The sequence below is a fragment of the Ceratotherium simum genome, chromosome 12 (assembly GCF_057802395.1).
Source record: "Ceratotherium simum simum isolate JZ-2026a chromosome 12, ASM5780239v1, whole genome shotgun sequence".
NCBI classification, from domain to species: domain Eukaryota; kingdom Metazoa; phylum Chordata; class Mammalia; order Perissodactyla; family Rhinocerotidae; genus Ceratotherium; species Ceratotherium simum.
Genome location: NC_141911.1, coordinates 2,955,843 through 2,975,444, shown reverse-complemented (window position 1 = coordinate 2,975,444; position 19,602 = coordinate 2,955,843). Strand labels below are relative to the sequence as shown.

Sequence of the window (19,602 nt, the reverse complement as noted above, 5' to 3'; positions counted from 1 at the left end):
TTAAACGATGAGTAGAAAGAATGGGACCATTCACATCATGTGGGTTCCACAGAGGGGAGCACAGAGGCAAGGGAGCCACCCCTACTCTTTGTCTTCTTTTGTTGAGTAAATCCACAGAACACTCCAACTTGAAAAGCACCTGTCCCATTTATATTCAGCGCCCTGTGCCATCCTCAAGGTGGAAAAAGATCGATTTGTTTGTCGGTAACAGGTAACCCATGTACAGGGTACAAAATTTAAAACATACAAAAGACCATAAGTGAATGTAAGTCTCCCTCACACCCCTCCCCAAGGGCTCTTTCTCCCATAAACAATTACTGCTCCTGTCTCTGGATTAGAAATTTCTTAACAGAAAAACTGAGGCAATAACCCCGTTAAGCGACACGTGTAGTCAGCAGAAGACAATTTTACACGTCAATGTTTTTTTTGTTTGTTTGTTTGTTTTTTTTAAAGATTTTATTTATTCAGTTTTTTCCCCCCAAAGCCCCAGTAGATAGTTGTATGTCATAGGTTCACATCCTTCTAGTTGCTGTACGTGGGACTCGGCCTCGCGCTGGACGGAGAAGTGGTGCCTCGGGGCGCTCCCGGGATCCGAACCCGGGTCGCCAGCATCAGAGCGCGCGCACTTAACCGCTAAGCCACAGAGCCGGCCCTACACATCAATGTTTAAGGCAGAAAACGCCCCCAGGGGTCCTTGTGCCCCCGCCAAGGCAGCAGGGCCCCGAGCCAGGGCAAATCGGCGGGAACCCCGCGGCGGCGGAAGGGTTAACGCCCCGCCCCACCTCCCAGCCGCCGCTTCCGGGCATTGGGGGCGGGGCCTACGTCACTTCCTGGAGACTGGCTGAATCCGGAAGTGATCCCCGAGGACCGAGAGGTGGCTGAGGACTGCAGCGCGGGGCAGGTGGATTACCATGAGCTGGTGAGTGAGGCCCGGGCGGCAGGGGCCGCTGGGGCCCTGGGCCCGCGGTGCGCCTGGCCCTGCGTCCCTCTGAGTCCCTTTGCCCGCGCTGCCCTCACGGACTCGCCGCCCCAGAGCAGGGCCCGACGGGCGCCGGCTCTCGAGTCGTTCAAGGGGCCTTCCTCCGGTGCTTCCCTGGCGTCCCCATCTCTCGGCAGGACTCACCGGGAAGTGGGGCGGGGGATCCCCTTAGCCTGGGATCCCGGGTCTGACTCGTTTCCTGACTCTATGTTCGGAGGAGCCTGTCCCATCTTTTCCCAGGTGCTTGAAGTGAGGGACTTCTCTGTTCCCTCCTCTTAAACATCGTTGAGGTGGAGTGTCTTCTTTCTCCCCTGTGGGCATCTCTCGCATCTCTCCACCGTTCCCATCAGCCCCAGGGCTCTGGCCCTCTGTCAGTCTGGGTCCCCGTTCGCTGATCAAAACCCACTCTTTTTCGGATGACTAGCCTTTGCACCAATTAACGGTCTTCAAAAGACAAAACTTGCTTCTCTTTTGGAAGTGGCCAGAATTAAACACCCACACCCACACTCCCAGGATAGGATTGGACTAGTTTTAATCATGTCCAAGGCCATTACCCGTTCACTCTTTTCACTCTAAAATAGACATAGGTAAGCTTAAACATGGGAACTATCAGGTGATGAGAAAAGAAGCCCGGGACGTCTTGGAGTAGTACAGTCACAACTCCAGAGCTGGAAGGCTCGTTGCTAGGGAACTGTGTGATACTCGGCTGGTAGTAGACACTTCATAATGTTTAACGGTTGATTTATTTTATACGACTCTGTTTCCCAAAGGACCTTACCTTCAGGCTCAAGGACCTGTATATCCACAACTCCAAACCTCAGGGAATCCAACTATATAGTGTGCTTGTGTGAATACATTGACCCCCAGAGATGTATGAGATGAATCAACCCTTTTGGAAACTGAGTTCCATTGGTGTAGGGAACATGTTTGCCACTCTATTCTCAGAGTCTAGCCTATTTTTTTATGCAAAGTAAGTGCGCGATAACTAGTTATGAATGAATAAAGATAGTAGAATATCCTTTGGGAAGGCTTTTGCAGGCTCACATTTGGCCGTCAGTGGAGACAGCTCTGGCCACAAGCAGCTAATGTCAGTCAGTGTTAAGGACAACTTTCTAATGTAAAATTTAAACCATTTCTGTCCCCCCATCTCCCCTGCTTCTTAGGTGAAGATCGATGGACAGATGTCAGACAATTGGCACCAGCATGTGGAGGGAAGCCCCGAGCTATGCCCTAATAAGCCCCATCAGGAGCTTCTCTTTTTCCCTCCACCTTTGCTCCAGGAGGCTGATAGGGAGCTGGAGCCTTAAAAAACTAACTGTCTCATATTGTTATAACCTAGTTAGCGATGGGCAAAGTGGCAGTCCTTCAGTTCCCTTTCCTAGAGGAATTATTTCCTTAAAGTGTCAGCCTGGGTCCCCAACCTTGTGATGTAGATGTCCTCTTGCCTGCTGCATCTTGAATCTTTGGAGTTCTCTTGCCTAATTTTTCAAGGTAAGAAGCAGAAAGTGCAGGTTCTTTATATTGCTTAGGTTGGCATTTACAATTTTTAAAAGTGAATCGATCTTTTCTTCACAAATCCAGAGAAGAGTAGAGCAGAGACCACTAAAGGTAAAGGATTCTCTGGGTGATCTGAAGCACATTGTTTCCACCTGTCCTGCAGAAAATTTTTTCCTGAAAAACTAGTAGCCTGTTTCCTGAAGTCTGTCAGGTTGGAGAGAATTGAAATTGATAACAACTGTCTAGCAAAAGCTGAGATTTTTATCCAGTAGAATTAATTTATCAGTACATGCACGTCTTGGCACCTCGCTGGACTGAGGATCACAACCAAAAGGGTGGCTTTGTCCCTCAAAGCTGAGATTCCTTTCTCTTCCTCCTTAGAGGCTTCTACGTCATCTCTTGCGTGGACCCTGACCCTCTCTCCCTGAGAGAGGAACAGCACCAGTGCCTGGGCACACAATTGCACTCAGTTCCTTGTTCAATGGCTGGCAAGGAGACCAGGGCTGGGTCCTTCTGATTCACTCCTAGAGTGGTTTTCCTGCTCCTAGAATGAATCCATCCATTCATCTGAAACTGGAATTCTCAGTGGGGGAAGAGACCAGAGTGACGTAGAGCCATCATGGGAGGCTGATGCCCAAGGTCAAGTTCATCAAGCACTTGGGATACGCCAGCCATCATTGAATAAGGCCTAATGGCACACAGCTCATGGTCCCCAGAGGGGAACCATTGTTCTGGACTAGGCTGGGCTTTCAAAATGTCACAGTGAGAAATGTCCAATATTGATGCCCTTTGCACACTGTGGACTTTGCATGAAGAGTGAGAGGTCTCTGTTCTCTGCTTCCTCTGTGCATGCAGCCCGCCCACCCCTTTTTTGTGTAGTGAGTACCTGCTGCCTTCCTACACCATCTCCCCATCCACTCATCCACCCATCAGCCTTTCAGCAAGGTGGCCCAGTGGTGTGCCCTGCTAGGAAGAAGGCATTTGATGTTCACATTTTAGATGGCTGATCCACCTCTTGGTCCCAAGCCAAGTGCTTCTCTTTCTCCTCTCCTCCTCCTTGTCTCCGCCTCTTTCTTCCTGTGTGTGTGCCTTTATTATGGTATGGAGGGAGAATTAAGTAGAATTAAGAATAGTGACCTTAATCTGACTTAGCTATCTCCAGGGATTCTAGCCTTCTCTGGAACTACACACCTTGATGATTTTAGGCTTGAATGATGAGGAAAAAGGAGTACTGGAGGAAATCTTCCTGTACCTAGGGGTCCAGGAGTTTGACTCAGAACAAAGGAAATTAGAGTCAGTGCAGGTAAGTTTGGCTAGGAGTTAGAGTGCTGAGTTCAGGTTTTGGTTCTCTCATTCACAATGTGGCCTGGTCAAGCATTTAACCTTTCTCTGTCTTGTTTTCTCCAACTATAGCATGTAGTGGATAATCCCAGGTGACACTTTGTCATCCAAGTCTGTTGTGAAAAGAATGGAGAATATGCAGATATGATTTTTTTCTGACTCTTCTGGGCTCTTCCACCTCGGTCTGCCCCCTTAAATATTGGTATTCCTTGGGGTCAGTCCTCTTTTTTTTTTTTTTTTGCCTGTTCTCACTCTGTATACCCTCTGCATCATCAGGATGAAGGCCTAACTCTGGGCCATGACTTATAAGGCCTTCTGGATCTGGCTGTCCCTCTTTACTCCAGTGTCCAAGCTTCTCCTGGTCTCTCGTGCCCCTGCTCCTCTCTATGTGCTGTTTCCTCTGCCTGAAATGCCCTTTACTCCCACCCCCATCTATCAGGCCAACAGCCACTCATCCTTCAAGAGTCAGTCAGTGGCTGCCCACAGCCTGCCAAGCTGAGTTGGGTGCCCCTTCTCTGACCCTCATTAGCATCTGTACTTGAATTGTTGGTTTACTTGTCAGTAACCCCACTAGTCTATGAGCTGTTGAAAACAGGGACTGTCTCTTGGTCACACTGTACCCCCAGCACTGATCCCAGCAACCAGTAAATGTTTATTGAATGTATGAATGACGACTTTTTCCCATGTACTGCCTTGCCTTAGCTCGGGAAAAATTTTTTGATAAAAACATGCAAAACCTACAAGCCACTTCCTGAAATGAAGAGTCTCTAAGAGTGCTGTTGTTAGATCGACTGATGGAAGAAGTGGCTCTCCAGCCTCTCTGAGACCCTCTCTGTTCTCTCCCCTCTCCTCTCTGCCCACCCCCACCCAAACTACTTTATTCTGTATTTCCATAAGACTTCTATAGTACTTCCACGTCCTTCCATCTCACAAATGTGCACCTCTCTCCCGTGTAAACTCTGAGAGCAGGATTTATAACCTCTTCCTCTTTGTTTACACACTATCTTGCACATAGTAGGTACCTAATTGGTAATGTTGAATGAAATGTAAAGAAAGGACGGTAAACTGCTGGGTCAGACGGAACCATCCATATAGTTTCAAACATAGTGGAGTCTCTTTTCCCTCTAGTATTACCATTGCTATCTTACGTTTGTATTGAGTGCTTTTAACTTTTCGAATTACTTTCCCATTTATCTGATTTTGTCCTCACGTCTACATCCTCATGTCTTTGAAGTATGCAGTTTAGATCTTATTATCTCCATTTGACAACTTGTTAGAATTCACTCAGGGAGTACCTGGCAGAACTGAAACTAACACCTGTGTCTCGTGAGTATTCTCTCCACCTGAACAGGAACGTTAGAAAAGTGAAAGATCATTCCCGAGCTGGTTGGAACCCAAAGGAAGATACTGTATTTTAAATGCTAGGGTGTATCAGCACTACCAGGTTGATAGTGAATTACAGGAAGTTGCTGAGTTTCACACATAAAATGCTAGAGGTAGTCCTTTGTCCTGCAGACCTCCAGCTATTCTGGGCCATCTCAGCTTCTTCCTACTGTGGGGCCTCCCTGCCTGTGACTTTGGACAGGCCAAGCACTCCCCAGGCTTTTTCCTCCTCTGTAGAGAGCATGGTAATGCCAGAAGACAGGGACCCCCTGCAGAGCCTGAGAGAGTCTGTATTTAACATGGCTTTGGGCACAAATGTAAAACACCTCATTCTTATTTCAGCTGTTTGTAATGAGCGGGGGAAGGGACTTTTTCCAGTTTTTGGAGTAGTTGGAAAGTATCTTGAGCCCCACAGCTTCTTAGTCCAAGGCACTTTCTTATGCATTATACTCTTTAAGTAAATCTGTTGTAGCCTTTAGAGTTGGCAGTTAAGCTATTAGAGTTGTTTTCCCAAACCCATTATTTTGGTGGCTAATCCATTAAATAGGGCCCCGTATAGAGTGTTGCACATAGATAATGCTTAATAAATATATGTTGATTTAATGCTTATTGAAGATTTTTAACGTATAAGGGCCTATACTAAATGGTGGGGGACATTCAGAAGGCGATAAGAATCGATCCCTGTCTTCAGCATATGTAAAGTGCCAGGGATTCACAGGAATGACAGCAGATTGCTAAATGTCAGTGTGGCATTGACAAGAAAGACTTCAACTAGAGGATGTGGTTTTGCTGAACCTTGACCTAGCAAGTATGTACTGTTTCAGTGGGGAATAAGAGAGGGGTCCAAGTTAGAAGAACGGCATGAAAAGGTGTGTGAAGACAGAAGGCATCCAGAGTGTTTGAGCCGACAGTTAGGAGGCTGGTGTGGGTTAGTAAATAGTGATGTGAGGAGAGGCCTCGTGGATGAGAGTTGGCACTCTAGTTGGGGCCATGTGGAAAGTGCTTTCAGTGCCATGCTGAGAAATTGAAATTGAGCCTGGGCTTTTGAAAATTGAAGGTTTGGGGGCAGGGAAGTGGTGTGGCCAAAGCAGTGATTTAGATTAATTTGGCAGTGCTCTGCAGTGTAACTCAGAACAGAGAAAGAATGGAGCCAGGGGGCTGACTAGGACAGTGGCTTCCAAAACTTTTTGACCACAACTCGCAGTGAGAAATCCCTTTGATATCCCAACTCAAACACACACTTATACTCAAAAGTTTCAGTATGTGTGCTGTGCACTCTGATATTATGTTCTATTTCATTTTTAAAGGAATGACTCACTTCAATTGATTTCATGACTAATTTTGATATATGTTTACAATGGAATAATGTGTAGCAATTTAAATGATGAATGAGTGATAGGTATTCTATATAGACTCCAGTTTGAAAATCACTTATCTGGGAGTTTATTACAAATACTCAGACTATAAGCTAACACCTGTGACTCCAGCCAGCAAAGATAGTGTTGCTCGTTTATTTGGTTGTTTTTCAAGGGTTATAATGAGAAATACAGAAGGAGCAACTGTAAAGAACACTATTGGTATTCTTCATAAGAACTTACTTCATAGATTTGAAAACTGTCAATCAATTTGTAGAAAAGAAAACCTGAATGGACAAAAGCCTTTACCAAGATGTTCGGTTTATTAGTAATCGGGGAAAAGCAGATTAAACCAACAGTGAGGGCCGGCCCCGTGGCTTAGCGGTTAAGTGAGCACGCTCCGCTGCTGGCGGCCTGGGTTCGGATCCCGGGTGTGCACGGACACACCGCTTCTCCAGCCATGCTGAGGCCGCGTCCCACATACAGCAACTAGAAGGATGTGCAGCTATGACATACAACTATCTACTGGGGCTTTGGGAGAAAAAATAAATAAATAAAATTATTTAAAAAAAAAAAACAACAACAGTGAGATACCATTTCACAGCCATCAGACTGGCAAAAATTTTAAAGTCTGGGAATGCCAAGTATCTGAGGATGAGGAGCAGTGGGAACTCTGATCCACTTCCAAGTGAGGTGTGTAAATTGATACAGCCACTTTGGAGATTTTGCAGTACCTCCCACAGTTGGAGACATACCTACCCCCTCACCCATGGAAACTCCTGCACTTGTGCAGCAGGAGACATGCACAGGAATGTTGCTTCATCATTTGTAGGTGTCCAACCTCCAAAGGATGGGTAGATAAAATGTAATATCTTTCCGTAAGAAAATATAGAGTCATTAAAATGAATGAAGTAGAGCTGTGTATATCAGTCCTGGACAAATCTCAAAAACATAATGGTGAACATAAAAAGCTAGTTTCAAAATGATGCATTCAATGTTGTACTATTTATATAAAGTTTAGGCCTGTAAAACAATACTACATTGTGCTTATAGATTTAAACTTATGTAGTAAAAGTATGGGAATAATAAATACTAAATACAGAGTAGTGGTTACCTTTAGGGTAGCAAGGAGGGAGAGAAAGACATGGAATCAGGCTGTAACACTGAGGGAGCTTCAACAGTATCTGTGCTGTGGTACTGTTCAAAGAATAAGATCTGAAGCAAGTATGGCTTCATGTTAGAGTTTGACAATGCTAGGTGGCAGCTACATGAGTATTTATTATATATTCTCTATAGTTTTCTGAATGTTTACAATATTTCATAACTTTTGTCATGCCTAGCCTGACCAGCATCATGGCTAGGGCTGACCTCACTTTTCATAGCAAGAGAATTATTGCCTCCTGTGGCCAGTAGGTGGGGATGGCCTAGGGAGGTGGGCCTAGAAGTGAGTTTCCATCCCAGTGCTCCTCCTTCTACCTCCTGCTTTTTAGGGGCCAGACCTTCAGCAGAGAAGAGGAAAAGGTGGAGTGAAACCTCTTTTTATAATTCTTTGTTGGTAAGAGACAGCAGTGAAGATGAGATTAGAGATAACTAATCTGGTGCTTCTGAGTGTCTGCGTCTAAGCCACTGTTAACCCATCAGAATGGAAATCAGGCCACTGGAGGCTTCTCTCTGGCTTGTTCAGGAAGCAGGTTAAACCTTTCACCTCAGAACGCCTTATGTTTTGCCGTTTATAAAATGGGGAAATCCACTTTCTACCCCTTCCTGTCTTAACAGATTAGAATGAGGATAAGCGATAACTTGTCTATCAAATATTAGGAGTTTCTTAAAGAGCTGCAAAAGAAAATCCACACTGCCTCCCTGAATTGCCTGCCTTCCTCCCTTTTCTTGACCTTTAGATGCTCCATCAGCTTCTGTAGTCCTTTTACTACTCAGCAGGAAGCCACTACTCAATTTTAAGCAAATATATTCACTTGGGCCTGGTGGTGGTACGTTATGATATGGGACTGCTGCTTGCCCCCAAAACAGAAAAAATCATTTCAGATTTCCCAACCATACTTATCTATGTGTGACTCTGTGCAGGTCACCCCCTCTGGACCTCAGTTTGATCATCATCATCAAAATACCGCCACCACCATCTTTGCAGCAAATACTTACGGGGGGCTTACTGTATGTCAGGAGCTGTTTTAAGCATTAAACTGACTTAGCTTTCCCCGCAGCCCTATAAAATAGGTATGTCATTATCCCAGTTTGTAGGCAAGGACATAGGAAGGTTAGATAACTTGTCCAAAGTCTCACAGCTGGCAGTTGGCAGAGTCAGGACTTGAACTCAAGCAGTCTGGCTCCAGAGTCTATCCCTTTATCCAGTGCCCTGTCTCTTGGGTGAAATACAGGAGTGCAACTTAAATGAACTGACGTATGGGAAGCACCCAGCACAGGCACTGGCAATAGTAGATGCTCAATAAATAGTCGCTTTGATGAGGTGATCTCACCCAACATTCTGTAATTCATTCTGTCTTTATTTTTCAGAGGTCAGCCTGGGGAGCATGGGGAAGGAGAGATCACAGCTGAGCTGGGTGATTGTTCTGGTCCAAGTAGCAAATCAGCCAAGTCATGCCTTTTATTTTTAAACACACACATACCTCCTCAGACTGGTGGTAAGTCAGGGTAGTGTTCTGTGTGCTCTGATTTTGGACCCAGCTAATTTAGTAGAAGGACTGAGCTGGAGCTGGAGAGACTGTGGTCATAGGCACTGGAAATGGATCATTTACAGCTCAGTTCGTTTCCCCTTCTGATAGGGGCTCTCACATCCTTGCTCAGGCTGAACTTCCCTTGGCCCTCTGGCACGGTGGCCAGCTGGCCCTTCAGAGAGGACGGCATCCAACAAGCAGCTGCTCGGCCGGAGCCAGCTGCCTCTCCGTAAGCCCTGCCCTGGCCCTGGCCCTCTGTTTTCCCTCTCCAGTTGTCAAGGTGGTGGTAGCCTTGGTGGGGACTCAGACCAGAGAAGGCAGCGACCCAAGGATAGAGTAACAGAAGAATGGGGGGAGGAGGGGCTTGTCCTTCAGCCTGCAGAAGCTGCTGCCTTTCGCCCACCTTCCTGCTCTTGCCGAGACAGTGACTCAGGCCCAGACCACTCCCTGGGGAGCCAGGATTTCAGCCACTATCAACTGCCGCCTACTCTTTGCTCAGCCCTCCCTTCATTCTCACCTCCCCCTTCCCCCCAAAACTGTGATCTTTGCCCAGCTAGAGATATCAGAAAGATGTAAGGTGGAGTAGGCTGAATCATTTCAGGATTCTTTCCACCCCTAAGCCAAGCCTAGGCTCATTCACATTCAGCAGAAACAAATTCCAGAGGCCAAGTGAAGACCAGGGGAGAATGTATAGGTTTTAGCTTCTTTACATTCTTCTTTGTAATGGAAGTGGAGGACTCTCCAAAGAAGGCAGGGCTCAAGGGATCTGCTGGGGTGACCAGGGGATCCCCACCCAACTGCCATCTGGGCCTGCCTCTTGTCTCTGCCTCTGCAGTAGAGGGGGTGGGGAAACAAGAGATTGAAAAACATAGCAAATTGAAAATGCAAAAGAGCTGTTTTGGTAAATAGACATTACACAATAGCAGGAGTTTTTTGGGAAAGATTTTATTGAGACAGACAGAATTAGCCAACTGGCATCATGCTGCTAATAGAGATATTTACTGTTTGAAAAAGTATATTTGTAGCTTTGGAGACCATCCTGTTGACTTTTCTTTATTGTGAAAGAAAATAGAACGTGTTTTTCCCCCTCTCACTCTGTACACATAGAACTTTTTTTTGTTTTTGAGGTGGGGCATGTTGGGGGTTGGAGAAGGGTAGGGTTGAGAGAAATGTTTTCTCCATTTTGTTGCTGAAGCCAAAATATCACTTCTCCTGCCCTCTGGTGCTCATATTTATGGAATGGCAAGCAGAACCAAGTAAGGAATCCTACTCTAGAGGCCGGGAGCTCAGAGCCCTCTTGATTTCTTTCAGAACATGGAGATTCTCTGGGGAGCAAGCCTAGCCTTCTCTCTGGACCTCTGCCTACCCACCCGATTCCAAGGGGAGCGCCCTGAGGGAAGCTGTGAGGAGGTGGGAAGAAAAGTCTCTATCCTGGAGGACTGCTGGCCTGGCCCCATACCCCAGCTATGCCGAGGCAGCACTGCTCTTGGAGAGGCTTCGCTGCTGTTGCTGTTGCCGCACACTTTCCAAAGCAGCTGTTTCTCCTGAGGAAGTCCCCGCGCTCCAGCAGGGGATGAGAACCCAGAGATGCAGTTGGGGATCAGTGAGAAAAGGAAGGAGAGCGGCTGAAGGGTAGTTGTTTTGCTCTTCCCTCTTGCTTTCCCTGCGCCACCTTTCACCACTTCAGTGGCAGAGAAATCTGACCCTTCCATCAGAGCACCTGCCCTAGTTTTCTGGCTGTTTCTCTGGCAGAGTGGAGCATATCTGCCATTTGGCAGCCTCAAAATAAACCCGGAAGACTCTTCTCCCTTCATATTTCCTCTTAGATGCTTTAAAATGTTTTCCCTTGAACTATACTCTGACAACTTCAGCAGGCTTTACCGCCCAGGCCAAAGGCCAGCTCTCTTTTGTTTGCTCCACTGAGTGTGCTTTTCCTTGACCCCAGCTGCTACTTGTGGCTGATGATACCCTTTCTAGGTTTTGTTTTAGTCAGATAAAGATTGAGATACCAAAGACAATGATAGCACCTTTCTTAGTTCTTTCTGTAGCCTTATCTAAGAGGAGTTTTTTTCAGGAAGCTTAAATTAGAGTATGGTATTTTATAGGGCCCTTGGGGCAATGTACTTATTTTACTCACTGATGTAATCATTCATTCAGTGCTGACTGTGTGCACAAAGCTAGACTGTGAGCTTCATGAGATCATGGAATGAGTCTGTCTGGTTCATCCTGATATCTCTAGAACCTAGCTGAGTGCTAGGCCTAAAGGAGACCCTTAATAGATACATACTGAATATTCATTCAATGAAAGGTTGAAAATAGCACTGTGCCTGGTACAGTACTTACAGGAGTTGCAAAGAACCATACCATGTAGTCCCTGCCCTTGAAGTGCTTATGTGTCATAATCAGAAAGCAAGATGTATACACATCAAAGTTCATTCACTTTACCCTTTACCCAGTGGAATTTACTTCAGCGATGAAAGATGGCTCAGTCTTAGGAAACCTATTCGCACAGTTAGTTCATCACAATACTGGGTGGTAGGGGAACAAACTGGTCATCTAAATGCATGCTGAAAAGGCACTGGTATAATTCAAAACTCCAGTCTTTGTATCTTTTAGTAAACTAGGAACAGAAAGATATTTCCTTACTGTTAGGAGGCTTCTGGCTGAAACCAGTAACCCTCTTCATATTTAATAGTGAAAGACAGACTCAAAGCATTTTTACTAAAGTCAGAAACATTTTTTTCTACAATTTCTAGCCAATGCCATAACACAAGACAAGAAAGAGGTATAAAATATTGGGAAAGAAAAGGGAAATTTTATCATTTTCAAATGGTATGACTATCTATTTTGAAAACCCAATTCTTTTTATTTTTTTTTTTTTCCAGCTGAATTTCTTGAGCTATATAGGTTAAGTATGTAGGTGTGGTAACTAGTTTCAGGGTAAATATGTAACACCCAATAGCTTTATTGTGTACCAGGAAGATAAAACGAAAAAGAGAATTCCATTTACAGTATAAGCAAAAATATAAAATTCCAAGGAATGCACCTAATACATGTGTAGAACGAAAAATTTCACATGTAAGTATTACCTTAGGATCTTATTATTTAACAAAGTTAATGTAGAGGACATATATGAAAAAAGCTTTTAAGCCTAAAGGACATAATAAAAAGACTTGAATGAATGGAAAGAAATATTATGGCCCTGAATGAGCAAGCCTAATATTTGTAAAGATGTAGGTTCTTCAAAAGTTAATCTATAAATATAATGCATTTTCAATCATTAATATCCTGATTTGGGGGGTTGGGGGGCACAGCAGATGATTTGGAAGTTCATCTTAAATATTAAAACAAATTAAAAAGCCAAGAAATTACCTGAAAAAGAAATGTAATGAGAAGGAATTTGCTTTACTAGGTATTAAGAGCTGTTATAAACCTGAACAATTAAATCTATGTTATTGGCAGAAGAGTAGGCAGGTCCATGGTATGGAATAGAAGTATTTAACACTGAAAAAATGATTTTTCAATGATAGATTATTTTTAAAATTTAAAAAAATTTTTAAATTATTTTTAAAAGATAGAAAATTTAAAAAATTTTTAAAAGCCAGTTAAAACAACTGGCTAGCCATACACTCAAACTCTGAATGGAGTAAAGATTTAAATATAAAAAATAAACTGCTAAAATTCATATGGAAGCACAAGACACACAGAATAGTCAAAACAATCTTGACAAAGAACCAAGTTGGAGGACTCACACTTCCCAATCTGAAGACTTACTACAGAGCTACAGTAATTAAGACAGTGTGGTACTGGCAATAAAGATAAACATGTAGATCAACGGAATAGACTTGAGAGTCCAGAAATAAGCCTTTACAATTATGGTCAATTGACGCCAAGATGCCAAGACAGTTCAGTGGGGAAGGAATAGTCTTTTCGACAGACAATGCTGGGATAACTGGATACCCACATGCAAAAGAATGAAGTAGGACCCTTACCTCACACTGTATATAAAAATTAATTCAAAATGGATCAAAAACCTAAATGTAGGAGATAAAACTCTAAAACTCTAAGAAGAAAACGTAGAGGTGAGTCTTCATGACCTTGGATTTGGCAAAGAATTCTTAGAAATGATACCAAAGCACAAACAACAAAAGAAAAAATAGATTCAGCTTCTTCAAAATCTAAAACTTTTGTGCTTCAAAGGACACCATTAAGAAAGTGAAAAAACAACTCACAGATGAGAGAAAATATTTGCAAATCATATATCTGATTAGCAAATTGAACCCAGAATTTATGAGGAACTCTTACAACTCAACAATAAAAAAAGACAACCCATTTTTAAAATAGGCAAAGGATTTGAACAGATGTTTCTCCAAAAAAGACATACAAATGACCAAGAAGCACATGAAAAGATGCTCAACATCATTAGTCATTAGAGAAATGCAAATTAAAGCCACAGTGAAATAGCCCTCATTCCCACTAGAATGGCTAAAATTAAAAAAACAGACAATGACAAGTGTTGGTGAGGAGGTGGAGGAGTTGCAACCCTTGTAAGCTGCTGGCGGGAATGTAAAACGGTGCAGCCATTTTGGAAAACAGTCTGGCAGTTCCTCAAAAGGTTAAACATAGACTTACCACATGGCCCAGCAATTTCACTCCTAGGTATGTACCCAAGAGAAAGGAAAACATACATCCACACAAAAACCTATACAGGGGACCGGCCCCATGGCATAGTGGTTAAGTGCGTGCGCTCCGCTGCTGGTGGCGCGGGTTCAGATCCCGGGCGCACACCGATGCACCACTTGTCAGGCCATGCTGTGGTGGCGTCCCATATAAAGTGGGGGAAGGTGGGCACAGATGTTAGCCCAGGGCCAGTCTTCCTCAGCAAAAAGAGGAGGATTGGCGTGGATGTTAGCTCAGGGCTAATCTTCCTCACACACACACACACACAAAAAAATTTTAAAACCTATACAGGAATGTTCATAGCAGCTTTATTCCTAATTCATAAAGTGGAATTCATAATTCGTAATTCAAAAAGTGGAAACAACCCAAATGTCTATCACCTGATGAATGGATAAAGTAAATGTGGTATATCCATGCAATGGAAAGTTATTCAGTGATAAAAAAATAAGGCATATGAAGTGTGCAGAATAGGCAAATTCATAGAGACAGAAAGTAGATTAATGGTTGCCAGGGACCTGAGTGCAGGGGAGAAATAGGGAGTGGCTGCTAATAGATATGGAGGTTTTTTCTTGGGTGATGAAAATGTTCTGAAATTAGATAATGGTGATAGTTGCACAACTCTCTGAATATACTAAAAGCAACCAAATTGTACATTTTAAAATGATGAGTGTTATGGTATGTGAATTATATCTCAATAAAGCTGTTATTTAAAAGTTAATAAATAAACCAGGTTCTGAGTAAAGATAACAAATTGAATACATACATCTAATTTATTTTCCTCACAAATCCCACGAAAACATAGTAAAGTGATTTTTTAAGGCATAAATCTACAGATTCAAGGAGAATAGAAAAGACATGAGCAACATTTGGGAATTGGAATGCAAGTGCATGAGGTAACTGACTTAGCAGTTCCAAGAAATCCAGATCCTCAGCTGGCATTTAGGAAAACCAAGAGCCAGCCCGGCTTACATCACAGAATCCTCAAAGGTTCAGGAACTGGTGGCACTAGTGCCTCTAGAAGTGGAGTGAAGCTGAGCGCTCAGATCCGGAGGACTGCTTGAAAGCTGTTTATGAGTAAGCTGTGAGCCCTGCCATCTCCCCCCAGCTCCATTTCACCAGGAGCCTGTCCTGCCAGAAGAATGAAGGGCCCTCCCGCCCCGGACAGCATGAAACAGGGAGTTTCTATACTGGGGCACACAAAGGTGGGTTTACTGGTGAGACTCATAAAGCTTAAGCTGCAGGGCCCCTCGCTTGCATGGACACTGTCCAAGGCCCTGGAAGGAACCCTAGCCATGTGTTCACATAATCCTGCGTTTTTGTAAACTTCAAAAACGTATTTATACTGCACTCGGTTAAGAAAACCTCTGCCTTCGCTTCCTCCTTTGTCTTCTTTCTAGTACCCCACATGTCAGACAGCTTTGGAGGAGCCTGGGCCTTTTTGAGACTAGATCTGGGGGTGGTGGTTGAACTGGGAGTAAGCTCTTTTAACTGCAATTTGTAAAGACATTTTTGGAAAACTTTAATAAAACAGATGAGAAATTACGGATTCCTAAGGTATATGAAGGGTACCTCTTTTGGTCATCTTTAAATTTGTTTAAAAACTAAGGGAAAGGGGCTGGCCCAGTGGCACAGCAGTTAAGTGCGTGTGCTCCGCTGCGGCAGCCTGGGATTCGGGTTCCAGGTGCGCACCAACCATGGTTTGTCAAGCCATGCTGTGGCACATCCCATAGAAAGTGGAGGAAGATGGGCACGGATGTTAGCCCAGGGCCAGTCTTCCTCAGCAGAAAGAGGAGGATTGGCGACAGATGTGAGCTCAGGGCTGATCTTCCTCACAAAATAATTAATTAATTAAATAAATAAAAACTAAGGGAAAATTTGGATAAAAAATAATGGAACACAAAACAAAAGTGGCAAAGGTTAGCAATTAAATCAATAGATATTATTCTAAAATCAAGTAAAATATAGTGGAACATTTTCAAATTGTACCAAAAGCTAGTGGTTCATTATGAGAATGAGATCAAGTGTTGATTGTTTGATAATCCAGTTAATGTAGAGGAGGAGCAAATCATATGAACACATTGATAAAACATTTAAATTTCTGGTGGATTTACCAGCCATTTGTGACAACATGGATGGACATTGAGGGTATAATGCAAAGTGAAATAAGTCAGAGGGAGAAGGTCAAATACCGTATGATTTCCTTCATTAAGTAGTAGTAGATAACAACAATAAACAAACACATAGGGACAGAGATTGGATTGGTGGTTACCAGAGGGGAAGGGGGGAGGGAGGAGGGTGAAAGGGATAATTCGGTACATGTGTGTGGTGATGGGTTGTAATTAGTATTTTGGTGGTGAACATGATGTAATCTATGCAGAAATAGAAGTACAGTGATGTACACCTGAAATTTTTACAGTGTTATAAACCAATGTTACTGCAATAAACCAATGTTACTGCAAAAAAATAAATAAATAAATAAATAAATAAATTTCTGGTGGATTCAACATGACAGACATGACGAAGATAACATAAAACTCATGATATGCCCTCCTACAAGGACATCAGTGACAAACCAGTGACTCTCATTCATTTGGAGAGCATTTAAGATTAGTCATTGTACACAAAAACTTGAAATGTGCCCTGAAATTTTATAGCTTATTTATGAAAGAAACATGAGATTTTCCTAAGTTTTACAACAATCCTAAAATTTATATATTACCAGTAAGCTGAAAAAAGTCTTTTCTAAACTGTCAGTGATAGAAAACAAATTTCAATCAACCATACTAGAGGAAAGGCTGAATTATCTTCTTTTCTCTCTAAGAAAATGATGTTACCAACTCTATGTCACATGAAGAGGCAATCATAGACTATGTAGCCAAAAAATGTAGGAAAATAAATATAGAGGTATGTCAGGCAGATGATTAATAAAAATATTAGGTTATTCTTGATTTTCTGATGTTCAGGTTATTTGTCAGCTTTTGTAACTTGTAATTTGTTATGCTCTTTTCTCTGTCTAAATAAATATTCACTTTCATGCCTATTTTTGTATTTATAATTTTGTATTTGTTTTCTTTAAAAGGGCATGCAAAGTTGTACGAGCTTCAGGCCCACAAAACCCAGACCCACCTCCAGCACCTCAAGCTGAGAGTAGGACTCCCAGAAGGACTCCGGAGGATGGTGTGAATGAATGCATGTGGGTGCTGACACACCCCTTCCCTCTCCCCAGCACACACACGACCTTGTCTATTCACTGAGCTCCTAGGCGCTGAGCTGGGCCTTTACTCCCAAGGCAAGAGCATGAAAGAATCTTCTCTAGGGAATCTTACCTGCCTAGGAGAAAAGATTAGATACTGACATCAGGGATTCCCCACCAAAGTGCTCAGCCAGATCATCCTACACAGTAGACAGACATTATCCATTTACTCACAGCTTCTAGTCAGTTTTTTTTGTCCCCAGTCATATGTGTGAGCAGGCAACCAAGAATTACCACACATCCAAGGGAAGCATTTAGTATGAAAAATAGAGACCAAAACAGGAAAAAAAGCAATTGAAGGGAAACTGAGACTATTAAGGAAGAAGATACTTTTTTAAAGTTATCATTAAGATCCTCAGAGAGATGAAACATCTATGAAATAAAAACAGGATATCATAAAAATAAAAAGGACATCCTGAAAATTAAAAAGAGCTCTCAGAAATTAAAAATATGATAGCAGAAATGAAAAACTCTTTAGAAGTATTAGAAGATAAGGAAAAATGGAAAAGTAGAGAAATGAGAGGATCAGCCAAGGAGGATCAGCGTTGGAATTAGAAGAATTTCAGAAATAAGAAACAGAAAATAAGGGGGAAGAAATCAACAACAACAAAGTGTTTTTTAATCCCAGAACTAAAGATTATAAATTGCTGACTAAAAGAGTCCAGCCAGCACAATGGATGCAATTAGACCCACAGGTACATGGTTGTGAAATTTTACACCACTGAGGACAAACATAAGATCCTGTAAGCTTGCATAAAAAAATTAAAAAACAGATCACATCCAAAGGACAGCTTTAGACTTCACCATCACAGCAGTACTGGGAAATTAGAAGCCAGTGAATCAATGCCTTTGAGATTCTGAAGGAAAATATGTCCAGCCTGTAATTCTATACCCAGACAAACTAACTAGTGTGAGGGTAGAATAAAAAGGGTTTTGGTTATGCAAAGTCTCAAAACTTATCTCCCACACACTTTTTCTCCACCCAAATGAGGAGTAAACCAAGAAAGAGGACAGGGAATCCAGGTGGAAAAAATCCTAGGAGAGAGGCGAAAGGAATCCCTGTGAGGATAGGGAAGGGAGAGCCCAGGGTCCTAGCTGTCACCAGGAGTGGAGGCCACCAGACTGGAGCAGATCAAAAGGCTCCAGGAGAGACTGCTTCAGGAAGTGACAATGGTAGAGTACCTGATATGAGTGAATGTATTTAGAGTACATTTAGACTACTGAGATGGAATGAGGGATAAGTACATAGAAAATTAAGCAAATGAAAGAAAAGTGACAATTATTCATTGTAGGGAAAGCAAAAAATTATGCGGTGTTAGTTATGTACTGCTGTGTAACAAATTACCCCACAACTTAGTCTTAGCTGGGAGGGTTGTCTTGGGAACTCTAGAGGTTGCGATTCTTCTGAAGGCTTGGCTGAGGCTGAGCAATCTGCTGGCTGCCACATGCAGGAAGGAAAATAAATCACGTTGTGTTTCTAATAGTTTACTTAGCGTTGATCTAACCAAATCACAACAGAACTATATTAAGAGGAGGAGTTGCAGACGTGTCTTTGTGTATTAGGGGAGGAAGCCCAAAAGAGGTTTGTTGGTCTCGTTGAATCTTCCTCTTCCAAAACAAAAAGTCAACCGCTAGTTCCTAACACCTAACGATCAAGAGAGAGCAGTACAAGCAGCGGAGCAGAAAGTGCTTATCTCAGGCAAATGAGACTGGGGCCTAGAATCTAAGTTTTACTTAACAAACCTTGTTGCCTTATTAAGCTACGCACAGGTATAACTTTGATAAAAGTAAAACTTAGATTAATAAAAGGGAATCAGTAATAAATATAGGTGAATTTTTATATGTTGGGGTGGAGAGGGAAGGGCTTTCTCAGAATGAACCAAAAGAAGAAATCGTAAAGGATAAAGATAGACTTCGTAGATTTGACTGCATGCTAATCAAAAGCTTCTGTACATTAAACACACGTGTACAAAAGGGAAAAGCAAACACTAAGCCAGGAAAAAACACTGATATGCAGGGCAAAGGGCTGGTGGTAAAATGTAAACTATTTCAGTCTTTTAAAACATGTAAACTGTTTCAGTCGGTCCCTCTAGGGCAATTAGGCAAATGTGTCAAAGCCTTGAACGTGTATATATCCTTTGACCTAGCAATTCCAATTCTAAGAATTATCCTATGTGACTAATCCTAGATGTGCACAAAGATTTAGCTATTAGAGTTTTTTTTAATAATAGAAGAGGGGCCGGCCCCATGGCGCAAGCGGTTAAGTGCGCGGGCTCCACTGCGGCGGCCCGGGGTTCGCTGGTTCGGATCCCAGGCGCGCACCGACGCACTGCTTGTTGAGCCATGCTGTGGTGGCGTCCCATATAAAGGAGAGGAAGATGGGCACGGATGTTAGCTCAGGGCCAATCTTCCTCAGCAACAAAG

General features: G+C 43.0%; 1 protein-coding gene across 3 annotated transcripts in view; it reads left to right on the top strand.

The window, feature by feature from the left end:
- The first annotated feature begins 831 nt into the window (after positions 1-831).
- Positions 832-19,602, top strand: part of BIN3 (bridging integrator 3) — a 46,524-nt gene continuing 27,753 nt past the window's right edge. Inside the window, exon 1 of one of the 3 annotated variants that reach the window (XM_004442288.3) lies at positions 832-919. In XM_004442288.3, the coding sequence (XP_004442345.1) occupies positions 912-919 (8 nt within the window). In that variant the 5' untranslated portion in view covers positions 832-911. Of the gene's footprint in view, positions 920-8,843; positions 9,213-17,095; positions 17,119-19,602 lie in introns of those variants that run through there. The other 2 variants (XM_087437306.1, XM_087437307.1) reach the window with 2 other exon arrangements.